At 35.5% G+C, this 23,175-nt stretch overlaps 1 protein-coding gene across 6 annotated transcripts in view; it reads left to right on the top strand.

Annotated features, from left to right (window-relative positions):
• LOC126747071 (putative leucine-rich repeat-containing protein DDB_G0290503) overlaps window positions 1-23,175 on the top strand; it is a 119,534-nt gene that overhangs the window by 19,096 nt on the left and 77,263 nt on the right. For all 6 annotated transcript variants that reach the window (XM_050455564.1, XM_050455568.1, XM_050455567.1 and 3 more), the window contains 3 exons: window positions 5,930-6,046; window positions 6,100-6,347; window positions 19,679-20,158. In XM_050455564.1, coding sequence (XP_050311521.1) covers window positions 5,930-6,046; window positions 6,100-6,347; window positions 19,679-20,158 — 845 coding nt within the window. The remainder of the gene's footprint in view (window positions 1-5,929; window positions 6,047-6,099; window positions 6,348-19,678; window positions 20,159-23,175) is intronic.

The raw sequence follows: 23,175 nt of genomic DNA, 5'->3' as shown, positions 1-23,175 counted from the left end.
ACTGGCACTATCTTCATCACTCTCAATTGCAGTCAACATTTCATTTTCGATTTCATCTAACCACCTTAAACCTGTAGACTCAAAATCAGTATCGCAAAACCGAATTTTTTTTGACGGACCTGGCGCATCATTAGCCATAATAAATTTGAATATTCGTTACAAGCAAAGAATAAAATATTTCACCGTTACTGTACTGCGGTCACTATGACCGCAAAAAAAATTTAACTCGGCGTAACTAAAAAAATAGAGACATAAAACACGACGTACTCGCACTGCTTTCTTGAATTGTACTAATTTAAAGGTACAAGGACGCCCAAGGCATTATAACTTGAGAGGGGGCAAATTTTAGAGATCTTGATAAGCGCTGCGGTCATGGTGACCGCACCACAGTAGTTAAGGGTTAAATCGTTTTTTGTGAAACCTCATTCCAAGATTTCGCAATTATTTTTATCGAGTCTAGAATTGTTAGATTTAACGTTTCCTCACTATCCAATGCTTGAATTAGGCGATACATAAAATATCTACGGTAATAGGTTTTCAGGCATTTTATTATGCCTTGATCCATTGGTTGTATGACAGAAGTGCAATTGGGAGGCAAAAATTCGAATCTGATATTTGTCAAATTACACATTCTTTGGATGAGCTGCACAATTGTCCACTAGAAGCAATATTTTTCTTTTTTGACGTCTTAGTTTTTCATCCCACTCTTTCAAATAATTAATAAAAATGTCTGAAGTCATCCATGCGCGTCTATTCGATTTATAAATAACAGGCAGGTTTATAATATTTTTCATGCACCTCGGTCGTTCGTATTTCGTATGACAAGAAGTTTACATTTTTCACTACCTGTCATATTTGCACAAACCCAAACGGTGTATCTTAGCTTTGATTGTTTGCCTCCCACACACTTTTCTCCTCTAAATTTCAGTGTACGGTCTGGAGTTATCTTGTAAAATAGTCCGGTCTCATCCCTATTAAAAATATCTTTACAGCTGTATTTTTGTGCAATACCTCTTTGCCTTTTGGCCTTTTCTCGGTTAACCAGTTCACCACAGCTTCCCTGCTAACATCTCCTGCTTCACCGGACACTTTGCCGACATTGATGTTGTGACGAACTTTAAAACGCTCGAGCCAACCCGTAGAGCACTTAAAATCTCCACCGTGTAATCCCTTAGATAAATCTTCCGCTTTTGCTTTTAAAAGTGGTCCACTTATAGGAATATTTTCGGTTCTTCTCACCTCAAACCATCGAATAAGAGCTTGATCCACATCTGGGCGTACGGGATTCCTAATTTTCTTAATTCTTTGCGATTTATTTTCACTTGCTTCCTTGATTTTTTCGCGATTGCTCCAAATTGTAGAAACTGTTGTTTTTGCCATATTTTTCCTTTTCGCAATTTCCGATTTGTTAATGCCACTTTCAATACTTTTAATGTCTATTTTTTCTTTCAAATTTATAGCACTGCGCTTATCCGTCATTTTACCAAAAAAACTACTAAAACTCGCACTCGCACAATAAAACGCAATGTCCAATCTAAAACTACCGGTCATCTCATTTTGCATGTTCTATAAAAATTCTCGTCGAGTCGAGAACTGGAAATCCCCGGCGGCCTCGGTGCCAACGCGCGACGAGAGAAACTTCTCAGTATCGATTAATGGGAATCCCCGACAGAGGTAGAAAATTACTCTGCTTATAACGTACCTTTGTACGTTACAACCGGAAAATTACTGACAATCGGGCAAAAATATTGAACGTTATAGCCGGAGTTAAAATTTTAGTTAGTACGTTATATCCAGTAAAATGAGAAGACTATTTGGGCGAGTTCCGAATTATAAGTACGTAATAACCGGAAGTATGTTACATCCCATGTACGCTATAGACGGAGTACACTGTACAAACACTATTTGCCTGTAGTAAGTCTTAAAACCGATAAAATTTTATGCAATAATCGTTGTTGATTTTATGGGGTATAATACCTACCTAGTTGATTTTATTTTTCTTTTCACAAATTGAGGATTAAGTTAATGCAATTTCAAATAAATACATGTTTTGCAAGAAAATTAAGAGATTAAAATAAAATTGAAGGTAGGCAATTTTGAGAATTTTTTGGGCAAATTCAAAGTTTAGGTAAAAAAGGTACCTACACTGGTGGCCAAAAGTAGATTGACAACTAACACTTACTTATTTTTCAAATTTGTTTATATCACGGTTTAGGAAATAATAAATTAGGTGGAACAGTACCTGATTAAAAAACAACGGAGCCTATTTGTAATGTTTAATTATTATATTTAAACTATTTATTCGAAATACCCAATTTTATTAAAAAAAAAATTAAAAAACTAAACAATTTTTAAGTGGCCAAAATTAAATTGACAAATTTAAAGCTTACTAAAATAAAAATAAGTATAGAAAATTTAAAGGGTTTTATTCAATAATGCGTTGCATGGCCTCTATTTCTTCTCACTTCCACCAACATGTCACAATGTCAATGGATATCCAGCATGCCTTTAAAGCTTCAAAAAGTTCTTGTTTATTTTTGAAATTTTTACATTGGATGTGACGATCATTGTAATCCCAAATGTTCTCGATCGGATTTAGGTCCGGTGACTGTGACGGCCATTTGATAACATTAATTTTTTCTTGGGTCAACCATTGCTTAACGACCTTGGATGCGTGTTTCGGATCGTTATCATGTTGAAAGTAGTGGTTGAGTGGCATAACTTCATCAGCGTAAGGTACCATAACATCCTGCAGTATGTCTTTATACATGAAACGATTCACCGTACCTTCTATCAAGTGTAGTGGACCCATCCCATAGCCCGAAAAACACCCCCACACAATCACCATGCTTGACTGTGGACACTGTATATTTGGGATCATACCTTGGGTTCACAGGACGCCTAACATTTCTTTTGCCATCCGAATTAATCAAATTGAACTTTGATTCATCACTAAAAATAACCTTTTTCCATTCGGAGACTGTCCAGTGACTATGTTCTCGAGCAAAGCTCAATCGCGCCTGTACGTTTTTTAAACTTAGCAGTGGTTTCTTTGCAGGGCGTCTTGTTTTTAAATTACTATATTGAAGTCTCCTTCTAATAGTATGACAACTAACTGAACCCACACCTTCTTCTTCCAAATGCAGCTTGATTTCTTTTGAAGTTGCGAATGGGTCAAGTTTTGCTTTTTTCAAAATTAATTTGTCAACACGACTAGTGGTCTTCTTTGGTCGGCCAGTTTTTTTAGAGGAACAACACTTCCACGGAGATTAACATTTTTTATTATTTGACTTACTGTTGCCCTCAAAAGAGAAAATTTTCGAGCAATATCCGCCTGTTTAACCCCTTTCCGGTAATCGTCGATTATTCGCATCTTAATATCGATCAATAAAGTTATCCACGTGACATTGTGAATATTTTTCAAAACTAATAGTAAAGACAGTCAAATCAACAGAAACCAACGCATAAAACTCAGATACTGAATAAATATGTTGTTTGTCAATCCAATTTTGGCCACCTAGCAGTCTTTTGTTTGGCCACCAAACAAAAATATTGGAATTTGATAAAAAAAATATTGAGAAAAAGTGCAAGCAATAAAAATCTAAGGAATTTGTTTCTTTAAACTATGTTGTTTACATTCCTGAACACTAATAAGCTCAACCGGTTTTTCCTTTGCTTCAGATAAAATATATCTATAAAAATGGAATTTGTCAATCTACTTTTGGCCACCAGTGGATGTATAGTGGTCTCTGGCGCTGCACTCGCCAGTTAGTTACCATGGAATTTCATTCGAAATTAAACAGAAAAGTCTTGTCAGGACAAACGAGAGAGGTGGTAGCTAATGTGCTTTTTTTATGCAAAAAGAGGCTGCACAAAATCAGCCTCTAAAAGATTTTAAGAAAGTTCAGGAGCGTGCTGCTTTAGCAACAGGAGTAAGTTTGGCTACCATCAAACGCATCTCTAGGGAAATGAAAAATTTTGAAGAGGGTGCTTGAACATCATTTACATCGCCCAACAAAAACCGAATTAAAGCTGCATCAAAATCCAACTTGGACGATTTCGACCGCGGCCTTCTCCGTCGAATCATAATAAACTTTTATGTTACGGAAAAACGAGTGCCTACCTTGCGACAAATAACTAAAAAATTACCCATTCTTAAAATTTCACTTTTGGCCCTGTCTAGGTTCACCTATTATGAATCTGGGTCTAACTTAAAAAGTTCTTGAGCTACAAGAATTCTTCGTATATGTACACGTTCCTTAGGAATTGCCTCAACTTTGAGTGACAGCCTCATTAAAATGTTTGGAGTAGTTTTTGAGGTATCATATATGAAAGATAGATTTTTATGGGAAAAAGTGATATCAGAAAAACACAATTTCCAGAAAGTCGAGATAAATTTAGAAATAAAACTTATACAGGGTGTCCCGTTTCAAATGGTCAAAAATGCTAGAATATAAACAGGAGCCATAAAGAAGTTGTTTGAAATATTTCAGAAAAATCGATTTTTTTACTCTATATTAAAAACGCTTATAGCAATTTGAATGAAATATTTAGGTTTTAAATGATAGGTGGTGAGGCACTTTTTGAGAAATTGCAGGTTATTTGGCCTGTCCAGGGACGGATTTGCAGAACATGTATGTTAATTTTTTAATAAAAAAAAATTAAACTATCTTGTTGCTATCTTGAACCCTATGAAAAGTAAATCTTAAATTTTTGCAAAAGATAATCGGGTTCGTTGAAAACAACTTTGATTTAAAAGAGGCCCTTCTTAGATGCAGAGATTTTTCAGAAAATTTTCATTCCTTCCAAACAATTAAGCTCACATTCATTTCTCCAGGAAGTTGCAAGTAATTATTCCATTTTTCAGGCAGTTTCAAGATGTTTTCTTCATTTTTTATATCTTCCCGGCATTTCAAGTCAGTTTTCCATTTTTTCAGGCTCTTTCACAAAGATTACCTCTTTTAGTTATATTCCAAAGTGCCTCTATTTGTACTATATTAAATCTCATTAATAAAATCCTACTGTTGGCCCTGCTTTAGTCCACTTCCGTAAATCTGAGTCTAACTCACAAATTCTTGAGCTACAAAAATTCTTCATATATGAAAGTGTTTTTTAAAAATTGCTTCAACTTTGAGTGAAAGTTCCATTAAATCCACATCACCCATTATGGGACATTTCAACTCCCAATACGGCTGGTAAATTAATTAATGACTTTATTTTTAACAATTTAATTACATATTTAATTATTATGAATGATAGCTCTCCAACTTTATTGCAATTTGGTAATGTTTCTAGTGCTGTAGATCTGCCCTGATCAAGCCCTGGCTGCAAAGACCTCGTGGTTTACAATTCAAGACTGTGCTAACAGTGACCATTTTCCTACATGTGTTTCCGTTAAACACATTTGTAGCAATAAATTGGATAACAATTTTGTCAGTTTATATGAAATTAAAAATTTTAAAAGAGCAGACTGGGGAGCATATCACGATAAGATTTTGATTAATATTTTATTAATCAAAAATTAGATTACACTAGTAGATTAATATACTTATTCTTATTATAATTTAAGCTATGATGAACTTTTAAATACTATAAGCTCTGTCGCTGAGCAGGTTATACCTTTAAAGCAGTGTGGAAAAATTATAAAAAAAAGGAAATCCCTGGTGAGACAGTGAGTGCTCATTATTTATCATATGCCCTAAAATATTTTTTGAATTATAGATAGAAGTTAAATTTTTATGGGTTAAAGTTCTATCAAATATGGTTCGACCAAAATGGCTGTAGCTGAATTAATCCCTAAAAGAAATATTAAAGTTTCTTAACAAATTTTTAAGTGCCTTCATATGTAGTATGTCAAATTCCATTCCTAAAATTCCACTTTTGGTCATGCCTATGTGCACCTGTTGTAAATCAGTTAAACTTTTTCCAGGCCAATTCCGGAGATTTCGAGCTAACCGAACTGGTGGAGAGCTACGAGAGACGCTTACAGCAACAAATCCATTTGGCCAAATTCGACCTAATTAACGAGCTAGAATCCCAAATTCAGGTACTAAACCCACATATAACAAACATCCACTATAAAAACCTTAAAAATTCTAGAGGTTAGCCTCAAGTGAGACCGATATAGACGAAGACTGGCCCTCCGAACTTTTACAACTCAGAGACAAATTCGCTGACAAATACAAGAAGGAAATTGAAGAATTGCAGGAGAAACACAACAACGAACTCACAAAGTTGAAGGATGAACACTTAAAAATCTTAAATGGGGCACTGGAAAGGGCTCGCAGAAGGAGCTTGAAGGACGGGGACAGTTTGAGTAAGAGCGAGATCGAGATACTCAAAGAAAGGTATTTACAATTATCACCATAAATATGATATATTAATGAATAAATTTTTGATAAAGATAGATCTAAATTAAGTTTTGCGGTAGGTGTTTTTTTATAGAGTTTTCACGATTGAAGGGTGCAACTTATAAATATTGCTATTATTTTTTATGTCAATAATAATGCACAGTTTTTGTCCTTTTTAAAATACGTAATGCACAAATTGAACTATTTAAATACCTTTAAATAATAGGGGAAGGGAGTGGAGCATTCGACCACAAAATGGTTAAATGCATATTACAGTAGACTCGCGATATAGTGAACTAATTAATGCACATCCAGTTCACTATATCGATTTGTTCACTCTATCAATTTTTTTTTAATGTACGTATTAAAGCAACGTTTGTCTTTAGAAAACTAACTTTATTAATGCGAAACCGAAAAAATATTACATTTGTAATTAAAATAAAATAAAAAAACGGCGATCTAATCTATTTTTTCAAAAAATGAAGTAATTTTTGTTTGCTTTTTTGTTTTTAGTCCTGTTTGCACCATCGTATTCCTGAAGTTTTGTAAAACGAGTATACTAGAATATTCCACTTTATCTTCATTTTCTTCGGCCCATTGAAGGATGTTGTTAATCGACTCTATTGCCGAATTTGTTGTCACTCGTTCCTTATTTACTACCATTTCTTCTTGTACTCCATCATCTTGATCGTTTCCATCACTTTTCACTTTGGTCATTAGTTTCTTTTGTGTCAGGTAAGTTGTCTTTATTCCAATCGTACATCAATAGGTTGAATATGAACTTCTGGATTAAAAGTCTGCAATAAAGTAATGATTTCTGATCTCACTGTGTCAATGTCTTCATTTCTTATAATAATAAGCTTTATTTCCAACAGGTTACATATACCCAGTTACAGGAAAATCAATTAAATATATAAATGTACGAATGCATGAATTGTATTAGATTCATGCAACTAAACTATAAAAGAATTGCTATATAATAAAAAAAAAAGTAGTGAACTTGAGAAAATAAATAATAAAAAATCAACACTAAATTAGGAAAAGAATCAAGAATTAATTTAAATCAAAAGAGCAAAAAAAAATGAGTAAATAAATGTATTCAAGCTAAAAACTAAATAACCAAAAACTAAATAACCTAGCCTCCCCCACCGACCATACGCAGGTGATTCAAGATAAGTGCCAAATCGTCATGGTGAATGTCACAAAAATCAGCAATAGTGTTAAAGTTTTGACACATAAAGTGAATAGGACTCTGGAACAGAATGTTGGACCTGGCTGTGTCCAAGTTAAAAGCTGGACACTGTCTGGATCCTGGGCGTGGTATATGAAAGCAAATCCTTTGCAAAAGGGATGGGCAGTCAATCTTATGGTTAAGTAAATTAAACAAGAATTTCACCGAATGCATTCCTCTCCTCTTCGCAAGTGACCGTTCAGTATATCTAGAGAGCAGCAGGTTATGGTCAAAACCCCTTGGAGGATAGACTCCATCATCCTTAAATGCCAAACATTTAAGGAATCGCCGTTGGACTGATTCTAATAGGTGAATGTGCTGGTTGTAAATGGGAGACCAAATGAGGGAGCAGTAGTCCAGCCTGGATCTAACAAATGCATAGTAGAGAGTTTTGGCAGTGGCAGTGTTCAAAAAAAGTTTGCAATTTCTAATAATAAAGCCTAGCATGCGAGTAGCTCTAGAAACAGTATCTTCGATGTGAGGGATAAAAGAAAATTTTTGGTCAAAGGTGACTCCAAGATCCTTGAAACAGGTAGACCTTGCCAGAGACTCTCCATTAACTGAGTAATTAAAGGCAATTGGACTTTTCATACGAAAGTAGCTGGCCACATTACACTTGGAAACATTAAGGTTAAGCCGGTTCAAAGTGCACCAATGGTGTACAGTATTGATGTTCTCTTGCAGTAGACCACAATCTGCTATAGAGTCAATCCTATGGAAAAGCTTTAGGTCATCAGCATATGCTAACCGAGAGCAATTGAGGGTGGAGATCAAGTCATTAGCGAAAACGTTAAAGAGAAGGGGGCCCAAGTTAGAGCCCTGAGGAACTCCAGAGGTGGGTGAAAAACAAGCAGATCTAAAGCCTTCGACCACTACAAACTGAGAGCGGTCAACTAAATAGGAGTTAAGGTGCTTTATCAAGCGATCGGAGAATCCAAACTGGCGTTCAAGCTTATTTAATAGGATGAAGTGGTCAATCTGGTCAAAAGCCTTTTGAAAGTCTGTGTAGATAACATCGATTTGACTTCTATCATTAAGTGCTTCGCACACAAACTGAGAGAAGAATGCTAGGTTTGTAGTACATGAGCGGCCAGAAACAAAGCCATGTTGATCGTTGGCCAGCATGGACTTAACCTTGGGAAAAATTAATTTATAAAGAGCCAACTCGAATAACTTTGAGAAATTGCACAGAATGGATATAGGGCGGTAATTCTCTATTGTTCCAGCATCGCCCTTTTTAAAGATAAGGCAAACTTTGGCTTGCTTCCAGATATTGGGAAAAATACCTGTGTTAAGGATCAGATTAAAAATGTGGAGCAGAGGGTCTGTAAGTGCAACAGAGCAGTCCTTAGCTAAAAAACTAGGAATTAGATCTGGGCCAGAGGTCATTTTGCTTTTGAGACACTTGCTCGCCATTATAATGTCGGTAGCCGCGAGCGCGACGACGTCTATGCAAGTCAAGGGAGGTTCAGAGGCGACAGGATGATCGCTGGGAAGTGAGTTCGTGTATACACTCCTGAAATAATCTCCAAAAGCGGACACAATGCTGTCAGGAGTATTGTATGATTGGTTAGAAAGCTTCATTGAGCCGGGGATTTGAGACTGATTACGTTTGCTTCGAATAAAAGACCAAAATTCACTCGGATCGGAGGTTATTTTGTTCTCAATACTATGGATGTACATTTTGTAGGCTTGTGCAGTTAGAGCTTTAATTGTCTTGCGCAGAGATCTAAATATCTCTAGATGATGTTTAGACTTGGAAATCTTAAAATCACGAAATGCTCTTTCCTTTTTATATATATTACGAATTATGTCCGCCGAAAACCAGGGAGGGAAACGTCTTTTACGTTTTACCTTGAAGGGTACCGCTCTAGCGAAAGTGTTGTTCAGTATATCATAAAAAACATCACATGCGGAGTTGACGTCCTGCTGCACCATGACAGGCGACCAATCAGTATCTAGCAGCAGCTGATACAAAATGGGAAAGTTAGCCTTTCTGAAATTAAATTCCTTTATTTCAGCTTTATTAAGGGCTAGGTTATTGAGAGAGATAAGGCCTGCATGGAATTCAAATGACAAAGAAGGATGGTAGGTATCCTCCGGGACAAGAGATGCACCGCTGTTAAGTACAGAGATATTAAAGCTTGCAAAGATTAAATCCAAACAGCGAAGATTGTTATTTACCACGTTATTGAATTGCTTATAGTTTAGGAAATCAAAAAAATTACTTAGAAGTTGACGTTTACTATTGGGAGATACCGAGTGTTCAATATAAGTGGGGACATTAAAGTCTCCCAGGATAATCACATGTTCAGAATAGATTACATTAACCATGGAAAAGGCTTCGAGAAAGCGTTCTAATTGCACGGAGTCGATGGAAGGAGGAACGTACAATACAAAAATATACAGTATGAAATGATTAAATTTGACCCTACATCCTACCAGATCGATTTCCGGTATTTCTTGGCTGATCGCAGAGAGGTCGAGGGCTTCTGAGGAGAGGTGGTTCAGAATCCCCAGTAGAACACCACCACCCCTTGAAGCAGCAACAAGGTCAGTTCTTCTGTCAGAACGGTACATTACGTATGAGTTGGGAAGGATTTCACCATCAAGTATATCATTTTGGAGCCAAGTTTCTGTGATGGAAATAATATCATAGCCAGAAGTAGACGCAGCACTAAAGCAGGTATTGGTCTTGGAGCGCAGGCCGCGGGTGTTCTGGTAATAGCAAGAAACTAGATTTTTTAAGGAGGGGGAGGTGGTTGCCCTTGGTTTTTTGCCGCTATTGAGGGAATACCATTGATATACTTAATGAAGAGGTTATCCTCACCACGGTCCCTGCGCAGCCTTAGTTCTTCCTTGACATTATTAAGGTGTTCCAACTGAGCCGGGGTAAGGTCAGACTCAATGTATATCTTTTTTCCTGAGAACTTACTTCTGTTCTTCAGTAGGAAGCCGACATCCCCATGGTTCACCAGTGTGATCTTAACTGGTCTGCAGCCATTACAGTTGGGTTTCCCAAATCTAGATGCCTTGGATATAGGAATATTACGGCCACACACATCGTTAAGCAGAGTAGAGATGTCTGCTGTGAAAGTCGGATCTTCAGACGACTCGGACTTTAGGTTAAAAAGCATTAAATTGCAGTTACGTTTTTGCCTCTCAATAATTTCCTGCAACACAACATTACTAGCCTCGGCGTTTGATTGAGTAAGTGGTGATTGTTGAGACTTGCCATTGGAAGCCAATGGCATCTTAGATGAGGTAACCTCCACCTGTAATGCATCCAACTTTGTCCTGACCCTTTCAAGTTCATCCAGTACAACAGGCAATTTAGATATTTCAGTCTTCAGCACTCCAACATCCCTTTCGAGTACCCCTACACGATCGATCAGTCCCAGCAGCTGCTTGACGCTGCCTAAGCACTCTTTACAGTAGAAGGGCATAGATCTCTTGCTTCACACCACTGCCCTGATTTCAGTAGCACTTAAATCACTGCAGCTTTGACAGACCATGCTTCTACAATGGTCGCAAGGGTAACCAAAAACCTCCCCATTTCTTTTAGGTTCTCTGCAAGTAACTGCAGTCTTACACTTAGTGCAAGAGCCAGACATTGCGATATCGGTACCCTCGCCCAGCTCCACTCACACCACGAAGGCAAGTGGAAAACGCCACTTGTTCGTGGGAGGAAAAACTGTGTCGATATTGCAGTCCAACACTACTTAAGGTTTAATGCACAGAGAAAAATAAAAATTAAAAAATTATGTGGTTAGATGCACTCTTGATAAATGACACTGGTTTGTTTATGTTATTGTTGTAAATTATGAGACTATTAAGTTATGGGACTTGGCAGTGTCTTCTTTTTGGACTTTACCCATTGTTTACAGCGAGCGGAATACTCTCCTACACAATAACTTAACTTTTAAAGACATTAACCCACTTAAAAACTTAATAATTTTGAAACCGATGGTAAACACGTTCGTTACAATTGGCTGACAAATGACAGAATATGTCATTTGTCAGCCAACGGTTACGAATAATATCTTATTCGTAACCGTACTCCGTAAAACACTTAAGGGGATGTTATCTTCCTCATCGTCAACTTCGTCGGCTAAATAATGCAAGAGTTCACCGAAGACGATCTCGATAGGTGAGTTGAGTTTTGTGAAAAAATGACTGAAGCGATTAATGATAATACTACTCATGTAAAGAATATCTGCTTCAGCGATGAATGAACATTTTATCTAAATGGATTTGTTAATAAGCATAACTGTAGATATTGGTGCAATGAAAATCCGCATGCATTTGTAGAAGGGCATACCCAGTACCCTCAAAAAATTAATGTATGGGCAGGCATTTTGGGAAATAAAGTGATTGGGCCATTATTTATTAACGAAAATTTAAATGGAGACATTTATTTGGATATGTTGGAAAATACCATCAATCCGCTTATCACTGAATCCATTGAAAACCAAATCGATGATCATAGAAACCCTATAGTTGATGAGGCTGAAATATATTTCCAGCAAGACGGCACTCCTCCTCACTATGTTCTTCCCGTTCGGCAATGGCTAGACGACGAGTTTCCAGATAAATGGATAGGGCGAAGGGGGCCTATAGAATGGCCTGCTAGATCTTCTGATATAACGCCGTTAGACTTTTTTGTATGGGGTCATTTGAAATCTATTGTGTTTACTCCCCAACCTGAAAGTTTGGATGAACTTCGTCAACGCATCATCGACAGCTGCCATGATATCACACAACATGTTTTTGAAAATGTCCGTCAGGAATTTTAACACCGCCTACATTGTTTGGCCAAAAACGGGCAACATTTTGAACACTTATTGAAATAAACACTGATATTTTTATGTTTTTGTTTTCTATCTGAACAAATTAAGATATACAAAGATTTTTCGAATTTCCTCAAAAACGAATCGACCGATTTAAAAAAAATCAAACGTCAAAATAAAAGACTTCGAAAGACCTTTTAAACAAGCTATTACTCGATACCCCTTGCCATTTAAAATTTTTAATTTTAAAATCGGCTTTATTATAGTACTTAGAATAGCCATCAATGTAAAATTTATCGTCACCCAGCTTCCATGTTTCAGTAAGAATAATAATGTGACAATGTTTGAGATCACATCCCTCAAGAAAGCTACCAACTAATTCATTAAAATTCTTTCTTATGCTTCGAGTGTTAAGATAATATGATATTCATATCAAAATTTTTGCCCAACACATCACAGTTTATAGCAATGTTACTCCTTAAAACAGACAGTAGGTATTGATAGGAAGGACAATGAGAATCGTTAGTTATTTAAATCGTCGTCGTTTAGCAATGGAACCATGGGCTCCAGAACATTTTTCGCCGGAAGGTTGGTTTGGACAAGAGTCGCCTTTATGGAAAGATTCTTGACAATTAAAACAACGGGTAACAGTGATATCTTCCTAAATAAATCTCTGGAACAGAGTTGAAGAACACTCAGCGGAAATTCTGTAGCGATCTCTAATTTTCTTCAAAAATGTGATTTTGAGCTCATCTTTTTGGTCAATAAATTGGTTTTGTTCCCCTATACAATTTGGCAAATCATCTCTGCTGATTTGTTTCCCATCATATCCAGGTATCTTTATTCTAGGTCTTCTTAATGTCGGTATTTCTATTTCATATCCCGTAAGTTTCTTTTCGGCCTCCTTTAAAGCATTTAGGTCTTGTTTGTTATGACACTTGACAAATTAATACCCATTTGAAGTACTTGAGGTACTTCGCGTACCTCTAATAGTCAGAAGACTTAATATTTTGCTTTAGGTCAGTCTCAATTTTTTTATGTTATGGTTCAGTTTGGGCTAGGTGAATTAAGGTTGGTAAGTTTACTTTGGACTTGTTTACCTGAGGTGGACTAAATATTACTGTATACTACCGCTCAAAAGTATTTGCCCACCATGTATTCTTTTTAATATTTTAAATTAGATACAAAAATCTTATCTTAATACCTATATTTAGATTATATCTCTTTTGTAAATTGCATATATGCTTAGACAGCATACCTATCAACTATGGTTCGTTGAAAAACACTGGGTATTTATAAATAGGTAAATAGTCTTGCAAATAACAAACAATGTAGTGAAAATGTGCACTTCTAAAAAACTAATCTGTTTACAGCTCGTTTCCGATGAAATTTGAAACATTTAAAGGCGTTTAGTCTTCAAGAATTGATTTTGATTAACATTGGTAAATAATTTCGCTGGCTTATTGACGATTGTCACCGTTTCTTTGCTCGTTTTTCAACATTCTTTAAAATGGCTAACACAAAAGAGTTATCGGTAGAACAAAAGGTATTATCATTGGACTTCATAAGGCTGGAAAGACTAACCGTCAAATTGCGCCGGATTTGGGAATTCCGAGGCGGATTGTCGATTATAATGTTAGGAAATTAACCAGAGAAGGGACTATTAGCAACAAACCTCGATCCGGAAGGCCAAAGGCAACAAGTTCAAAGGAGGATTTAAATATTATAATTACAAGCAAACACAATAGACGCCTTACTGCCCCTGAAATCATAGCAAAAATCAACAAGGAGCGTAAAAAAGCGGTCAGTGTTTCGACAGTAAAACGGCGACTTTATAATGCTGGTCTTAAAGGACGTTTAGCTGTATCAAAACCGCTACTGAAGGATGTTAATAAGAAGAAAAGACTTAAGTGGGCCCAATCACACCAAGAATGGACCATTGTTGACTGAAAGAAAGTTCTCTGGAGTGACGAGTCGAAATTCGAGGTTTTTGGAACAAAGAGGCGAGTTTTTATTCGCCGTTATGCCAATAAAAGGGTCACTGAGAACTGTACGGTAGCCTCAGTTAAACACGGTGGTGGTTCGGTAATGGTGTGGGGTTGTTTCGGAGGATCTGCGGTGGGCGATCTAATTAGAATAGAGGGAATTCTTCGAAAAGAAGGTTACAAAACAATTTTAAGTGACAATGTACTTCCTTCTGGTACTCGAATAATTGGGGAAAACTTCATCTTTCAACATGACAATGACCCCAAGCACACGTCGAAATTGTGCAAGCAATATTTAGGTCAATTACAAAGGCAACATCTTCTGAAAGTTGTCGAATTACTGTGGGATGAACTGGATAGACAAGTGCGAAAATCATGAATCCCACATCAAAAGAACACTGGTGGAGGATCATCTAAGAAGAGTGGCACAAGATACCTCAGGAAACTTTGGACAAATTAATTAGAAGACTACCGAACTCTGTGAAGCTGTTATTAAAAATCGAGGCGGACATGTATCCGTCCATGTGTGCGGAGATGAATCCAAAATTTGATTTTCTTAAATTTAATTAATTGAAAAATGTATTGTTTATATTCATTTTGTTATAAATAAACCGTTTCATAAGAATAACTGATGGGTTTATTATTTTTAGTTATAACTTTAAAACAGTCATATGTGGGCAAGTACTTGTGAGCGGTAGTGTATGTCATAGGCATGGTATTGTAAATTTTCTGCATATTTTCCAAATCGTCGATTTTCTTTTTTAGTAAGGAAATAATTTCGTGCGTTCCAGGGATAATCTGAATTTTATCTTCAATAGTATTCCTTAGCAAAGTACAAGGCTCAAAAGTCAAATATTTCTTATAGTGAAATATCATGACTCGAGAATAGAATTAAGTTGTAAAACTTCTGAGGAGGTTAAGAGCCTGCACAAGTCTTGCATAATCCATCGCATTTAAAAACTTTTCTGTTTTTGCCCCCGCAAACGTTACACTTCATGCTGGAAAGTAAATTCAGACAATTCCAACTTAGAAGAAGAACACTGGGCTGATAATCACACTATTTTGATGTTGTGTACACTTATTTTTTGCACAAAATACGCTACCAAAAAACTTGTTTTCAGTCTTTATGCCATATTAAGTCACCACAATCAGAAATGCAATAAAATTATAAATTAATTTTGGAAAAAACTAAAGAAAAATTATACTAGCAAAACAGTTCGAAAACAGAACAGCTGACGTGCGGCGCTGACATTTTGATATGTGCTTGCATATTTTGTCCTGCGTCTTCCCTCATTGCCCTACACCTGTACACTGTGTCCCATTTTGGATGAGACTGCAGGATATCTCTGTCATTTTTTAAGATAGAGCTTTGCGGTTTTCGCGATCCTGTATCACTTTTTTGTAAAACTTTTAAAGCCACAAACAGAAATATTCTAACTACTTTTGTTCCTGAAATACAGGGCGAAAACAAAAATGTTCACTTTTGGAGATGTTATTATTTCTCAGGCCCTGTATAAGATGAATAAAAATGAAAACTGCTTATAATAGATATTTTTACATAAAAGTCAGTGGCGTATTTAATTTTTTTTCCCAATGCACTGTTTTTAAGATTGGGCTCAAACTTGGTATTTTTTAAATGGAACACCCTGTATATTTTAACGTCAATTTTTGCATTTTTTTTTCTGAATACATTGATGTATCACAACCTATTCTTTAGTAAATTTTAGCTTCAAAAATCAGAAAAATCCATATTTATTTTTGTTTTTAATAGTAGGCCATGAATTCTTTGACACATGCATAAAAAAATGTTTTGTTTATTGCATTCATGGAAACTAAGTCACAAACAGACTCAATACATATCAATAATGATGGCTGACGGTGAAAATATGGAATTCCAAAATTTTGAAAAGTATGATATAAAATGTTTAAACCTTTCTAACGAAAATGTCGAAGCGGCGCAGCAATTATATTTAAATAGGTAAAGCTCTAGCTTATTTTATTTTGTTACAAAATTCAAAAAATAAAAAAGATCTTATTAGGTTTCCAGAAAGACGTCAGCCATCTCGGGCTACGGTATTCCGGTTAAAATCTAATCTTTTAAATTATGGCTGCTATTCAAAACCTAGGCAACCCCATGTTGATAGAAATGAAGCTGGCGAAATTAATGTTTTAGCGTGTGTGGAAGCAAGACCCCAAATTTCCTGTAGAAAGATAGAGGAAGAGATAGGAGTTTCCAAAACAAAAGTGCAAAAAATTTTAAAAAAGCATAAATTTAAACCGTATAAGATAAATATTATTCAAGAATTGCATCCTGACGATCCGTTTAAACGACTGGAATTTTCTAATTGGTTTTTAACCAAAACTAATGAAGATCCGGATTTTGTAAAAAAGGTAATATGGTCTGACGAATCCCATATAAGCAGTAGTGGCATATTTAATAGGCAAAATACCAGACATTGGTATCAAGAAAACCAACATATTACTTTTGAACGACAGCAACAAGGCCGATTTGGTTTTAGTGTTTCCTGTTTTGTATTGGGCACTAAAATTGTATATACAATTTTTGAGGGTAGCTTAACTGCCCAACGATATCTAAATATATTGCAAAATAATTTGCCAGAGTTGCTGGAGGACATACCTTTAGCCCAGCGACATCAAATATATTTCCAGCAAGATGGAGCGCCCGCTCATAATTCAAGGGTAGTTAGAGAATATTTAAGTGCCCATTTTGATAGACGTTGGATTGGCACACACGGGCCAATGATGGCCCCCGAGGTCACCGGACTTAAGTGTTTTGGACTTTTTTGTATGGTCGTACTTAAAAAATAAAATTTATGCAAATCGGCATAATAATATAAATGAACTCCGAGCGACAACTGAAGAAGCATTCATAAACTTACAAAGGCAACCCTTTATACACACAACCGCAATGTCTAGGGATATTTTGAATAAATTTGTATATATATTTTTTAATATGATCTTTTTTTTTAAATTTATTTGCAAGTTTAAGAGTAGTTTATAAGGTAATAAAAAAACCCAAAAAATTTTAAATAATTTATATTTTTTCTAAAAAAATGCAAAAAAATTAAAGTTGTTGAGAAACTAGGTTTTACAAAAATTTAATTCTTAATTTTAAATTAACAAAAAATAAACAAAAACAATATTCAATAACTTGTATGACCTCCACGACTGTTCACAACTGCTTGACATCGTCTGGGCATGCTTAGAATTAAATGATCAATATCATCTTGGGGTATCTCATTCCAGGCTTCTTGAAGTGTCAGAAACAAAGTTCTTCTATTGTCTCTTGGTCTTTCCATACGAAGAACTCTTCTTTGAAGCATATCCCACATGTGTTCAATGGGGTTTAGGTCCGGGGATTGAGGTGGCCATGGTAAGACATCGATATTATTCATTTCTAGAAACTCTCTAGCAACCCTTGAAGTGTGTGGTCTGGCATTGTCGTGCATGTAAACAAAGGTTTGACCAATTGCTGCTGCATACGGAATAACAACAGGTGCCAGTATCTGATCCACGTATAATCTGCCAGTTAAAAAGTTTTCTAATAAAATGAGGTCTGTTCTTCCTCCAATACTAATGCCTCCCCAAACCATGATGGTTCCGCCACGAAAAGAATGCACTTCCTGGACATTGCACAGGCGGTTTGCGTTTCCAGGCTCTCTCCACATGCGAACTCTTCTTGAGTCGGGGTAAATTCCAAACCGAGACTCATCAGTGAACAGCACATTTGCCCAACTTTCATTTTGCCACAACAAATGTTCTTCCGCCCACAAAAGTCGTACTCCTCGATTACCCCAGGACAACGGTTGCACCCTTAAAGGCCGACGACTACGTAGGTTGTTTTCATGCAAACGTCGGCGTACAGTATCGGCTGAAACCTCAACGTTATGCACTTGCTGTAGCATGATTTGCAATTCTGGTGCTGTTACAGTGGGGCGTCTTCGAGCATTTAAGTGTAAAAAGCGGTCCTGTAGAGGGGTTGTAATACGTAAGCGACCTCTATGCCTTTCCGCCACATCGCCTTCTTCTCGATACCGTGCATATAAGCGTGAAATTACGCTTTGAGTAGTGCCCATGTTCACTGCAACCTGTGCTTGCGTCATACCACCATCTAAAAGGCCCACCGCTCGTATCATTTCTTCTCTCGTTAAATGTCTGCGCTGCATGGTTAGCAAGAACTATACTGAGCTCTATGAACAAACTTTTTTCCAAAAAAACGCAAACACTTTTTTTTGGTAAAAGAATTCAAGACAATAAATAACGATATGTGTATTTGTTTATTTATTTGAGATAAATAAATTAAGTAGAAAAATGTACAGTGTGGTTTAAGCAGTCTAAAATAAGGATAAAGTCTAGATATTTTTATATTTATAGCAAGTAAATAAAATTTTAACAAATTAAAAAAAAAATTAAGAAAATTCTAAATTATTCCTAGACATTGCGGTTGTGTGTAGTTTTAAATGCCTTAAGACGAATACAGACTGTATGTGGTTTTTGTATAAGACAAAATGGACAGCAGTTTGAACAGTTTTATTACATTTATATTTGTTGTTTTTTTTATGGTTTTTGTAATTAATTTTCTAATTTGATTCTTGTAATTACTAATTAGTTTTTAATGTTAAACCTAGTCCGATATATTTTTTTTGTTTTTAACATTTTTATGTTTATATTAATATTTTAAGTTAATGTTTAAAATATAGTTAAATAAACAGGTTTAAATCACATGGCGTTTTAAAAAAGTAATAATTAAAGGCATGTGTGTAAGAATTCATGGCCTACTATTAAAAACAAAAATAAATATGGATTTTTCTGATTTTTGAAGCTAAAATTTACTAAAGAGTAGGTTGTGATACATCAATGTATTCAGAAAAAAAAATGCAAAAATTTGACGTTAAAATATACAGGGTGTTCCATTTAAAAAATATTTATTTTTTAATTAAAATTTTATATATAGTATTTCAGGAACAAAAGTAGTTAGAATATTTCTGTTTGTGGCTTTAAAAGTTTTACAAAAAAGTGATACAGGGTCGCGAAAACCGCAAAGCTCTATCTTAAAATATGACAGAGATACCCTGCAGTCTCATCCAAAATGGGACACAGTGTACTCAATCTACAGTATTATTTTTTACTGGGCGAAAGTCAATACTGCCCTGTTCGTGACTGATCTTTGTAATGATTTAGTGTATCGGTTATCCATAATCGTGAAATGTTCTTATTTTTTGTTTTTTGTGCAAATCAAAAATTTTTGAATTTCAATTATCCCATTTACGCATGGTAATATAGCGATTTTTAACTTTACAGAGACTCCCTAAAACGCCAAGTGGTCTCCCTACGTAACCTCTTGACCGAACTGGTTCAATACTTCGCCCAGGCCGAAGACGAACTGAACAACACCCTGGTGGACAACCTGCTGAACCGTAACTCCTGCACGGACCCGATTATAGAGGATGACGTCAATTTGGACGCGTCCAGCGGCGCTACGACCAACTCCAGTCGCGTCTTCGACAGTTTCAATAAGACTCGGGTCCATTTGGCGCCGAATTTCGGGGATTTGATCGATATGGTGGAGCATCACAGTCACAACGAGTCGCTGGACATCTCGGTCGATCTGAAGAACGAGTTAGGAATGCGTCTGGAGCAGCTCAGACAGGAGGCGAACGCGGTTTTGGCGTTGACTCAGAAGGATCAGAAAGAGGGTGTTAATTTGGCGATGCAGAAGGAGAATGGAGAGGAGGAGGTGTTGAGTGGACAGTTGGTGTTGGAGAGGGAGCAGCGTGAGAGGTATGAGCAAGTGTGTTTGCGATAGAGAGTGGTTATTTATTTGTTATTTTAGGAAGTGGAGAAACTTAATATGTCTGGAAAATTTAAATTCAAAGTTTATTCAAAAAATATAGGGGAGAAAAAAAATTGCCAAAAATAGCTTGTGCTTTAACCAGATATTCACTAACTTATATTTATATCAACCGTTTTTTATCTGAAACTTTCTCATTGCCTCGTTTTTATGTTAAACTATATTTATTCATTACATAATAACATAGAAAAAGTACTATTTAACAAAATGTAAAGTATCTCGTTTTGCACATCTGGTAAATTGAGATAATGTTTAAAAATAATTTAAAAAAATCATGTAAAACGTAACTTAGCCCATTAAGTTCATTTTTTCTATAGATAGTTCCAGTTTTTCTTTGTATAGTATTAAAGTTAGCACAGCTACTCAGTACCTCATTAGTATCCCTTTTTTTTTCTGCCGAAAGGAGTAGAACTATTTGTTCGGGTGTTACTTGAAATGTCGTGGTTGTGTACGAGGGAGTCGCGTTAGAAAGTAAAGAAAAAAAATTGTGTACAGCAGATCTATTAAAGCCCATAGCACAGATGTAAATAGCTCCGCACCAGATGAATATTCCAATGTTAAATTTGCGGATCCTAAAAGGATGCCTTAGCGAGCTCTAGCATCGCAAGCCAAAATTATTAGTCTATGTTGTCAAATTGAGCATCCCGGTTTGTTGCGTGCCTCTGCGTTACGGCGGGTAAACTTGAGTTAAGGCGTAATAATTGACGACTTGTGTTTTATTTTTAAATCAATATCTGGCATGACTGATTGTGATTATCTTTTAAACAGGCGGAATTTTCGAGCGCAAAAATTGACTAGAAAAAAATGACGGGCGCAAAAATTTACTAAAAAACTCTTCTATGTAGATTTTGATAGTAGTTCTTATAGGCAGCACACTATAACTAGAATGCAACGTTCTTTCGATAGGTATAGGATCGGCAACATGGCTTTCAGATTTTCAGTTCTCATGGGACTTAATGGGGATCGTTTAAATTCCTCTTTTAAAATTGAGTTTTTAAGTGAAATTTCGGAAAAGAAAGTAAATGTAATTATTCTTCGCATCTCTGTTCTTCTGTGATCTAAATGGTAGGTATTCATATTTTAGTGAATCACGCACTGTGTTAAAAGTAAACAAACTTTTTTGCTGTTCCCGCAAACCCGTGCCCTGCTTCAGTTCAAATTTAAGTGCCTTCACGTACGGTGTTATTTCTCGGTGTGATAATTTCGGTTGAAACCTATTACGAAAAACTTATTATTTTGTATTAACGTTAAGTGATAGTGATATAATGTTTACGGAAAAGGAAAGTGTTAAAGGAATTGGACGATATGCGAAGGAAGTTTGCACGTTTGGAGAGACAATTACGGTCAGACTCCTCTTTAGAATTGCAAGGTACAAATTAATGATAAATTTTGAGTGTAACGTGTGAATTGACTATAGAAATTCCTGTACACATTTTGTGTGCATACTAACTTATAAAGGGTGTAGTTGTCTTGACTACAAGAAGCCTGTACACGTCTTGTGTTCTATTATATAGAATTTGTTGTGCATCTTGTGCTATATTATAATATGGGTGTAGTTGTCTTGACTACAATAAGCCCGTACACGTTTTGTGTACCTACTATGTTATAATGGGTGTAGTTGTCTTGACTACAAAAAACCCGTACACATCTTGTGTACCTACCATGTTATAATGGGTGTAGTTGTCTTGACTACAAAAAGCCCGTACACGTCTTGTGTACCAAATTATAACGAGTCTAGTCTTTTGGGTTGCATAAGCATATAGTCATAGTGCTTCAAAAGAAATTGCGTATTTAATGGCTTAGTTATTTTAATCAAATATAAAAGCTCCTTCTTTTAAAAGGATTAAAAAAATTTAAATACCAATGGTTAAAACTTACCAATAATTCTAAGATTTTAGACTGGGTTACCGGGATTAAATTGCCTTTCCATTCAAGACCCAAAAATAAATTATTTATTATGAATAATAATTGTACCCATAAAAGCACCTATTTAAAGGAAATAAAATCATTACTGGAAAAAAGGGTTATTTCAAGATGTACATATAAAAAGAATCAGTTTCTTTCTTCATATTTTCTGATTAAAAAGCCAAATGGAAAATATCGTTTTGTTCTTAATTTAAAGAAATTAAATACCTTTATTGCTGTAAAGCACTTTAAATTGGAAGATTATCGAACAGTTAAGAATTTATTATCAGAGAATGATTATTTAACAAAATTAGACTTAAAAGACGCATATTTTTTGTTACCCATAGCGCAAAGATATCGAAAATATTTGAGGTTTAAGTTTAATAATGAACTTTTTGAATTTAATTGTGTTCCTTTTGGGTTGAATGTAGCACCCTATATTTTTACTAAAATAATGAAAGTAGTGGCCACCTACTTGCGAGCGTTAGGCTGTAAATTAGTTATATATTTGGATGACATTTTAATTATGTCAAATAGCTTTATTGAATGCCTAAAATTTACCAAATTGGCTTTAGCCAAACTTACTTCACTAGGGTTAGTCATAAATTTTGAAAAAAGTATATTAACACCAACTAAAGAAATAACATACTTAGGTTTTGTATTTAATACTTCCTCTATGAATATGTATCTACCAGAAGAAAAAATATCAAAATTAAAAAAGCTAATTTTAAAGTTTCAAAGCAAAGTTAGGTGCAGAATCAGAGACTTTGCTTCTTTTGTGGGAAAATTAGTGTCACCAGGATTAAATTACGGTTGGTTACACACTAAACCATTTGAAATTGTTAAACTAAAAAATTTAAAATGCAATAACATGAATTATAACAAAAATATGTTAATTCCTCAATATTTAAGTATTGAATTTAATTGGTGGTTTCAAAACATCACCAACAAAGACAAAAATTTAAAGCAACCTCCCTTTAATTTCGAAATATTTTCAGATGCTTCTACCTCAGGTTGGGGTGCATTTTGTAAAGGAGAGGGA

The sequence above is a fragment of the Anthonomus grandis genome, chromosome 18 (assembly GCF_022605725.1).
Source record: "Anthonomus grandis grandis chromosome 18, icAntGran1.3, whole genome shotgun sequence".
Classification (NCBI taxonomy): Eukaryota; Metazoa; Arthropoda; class Insecta; order Coleoptera; family Curculionidae; genus Anthonomus; species Anthonomus grandis.
Note: the sequence above shows the minus strand (reverse complement) of the source record. Positions and strands in the feature narration are given on the sequence as shown.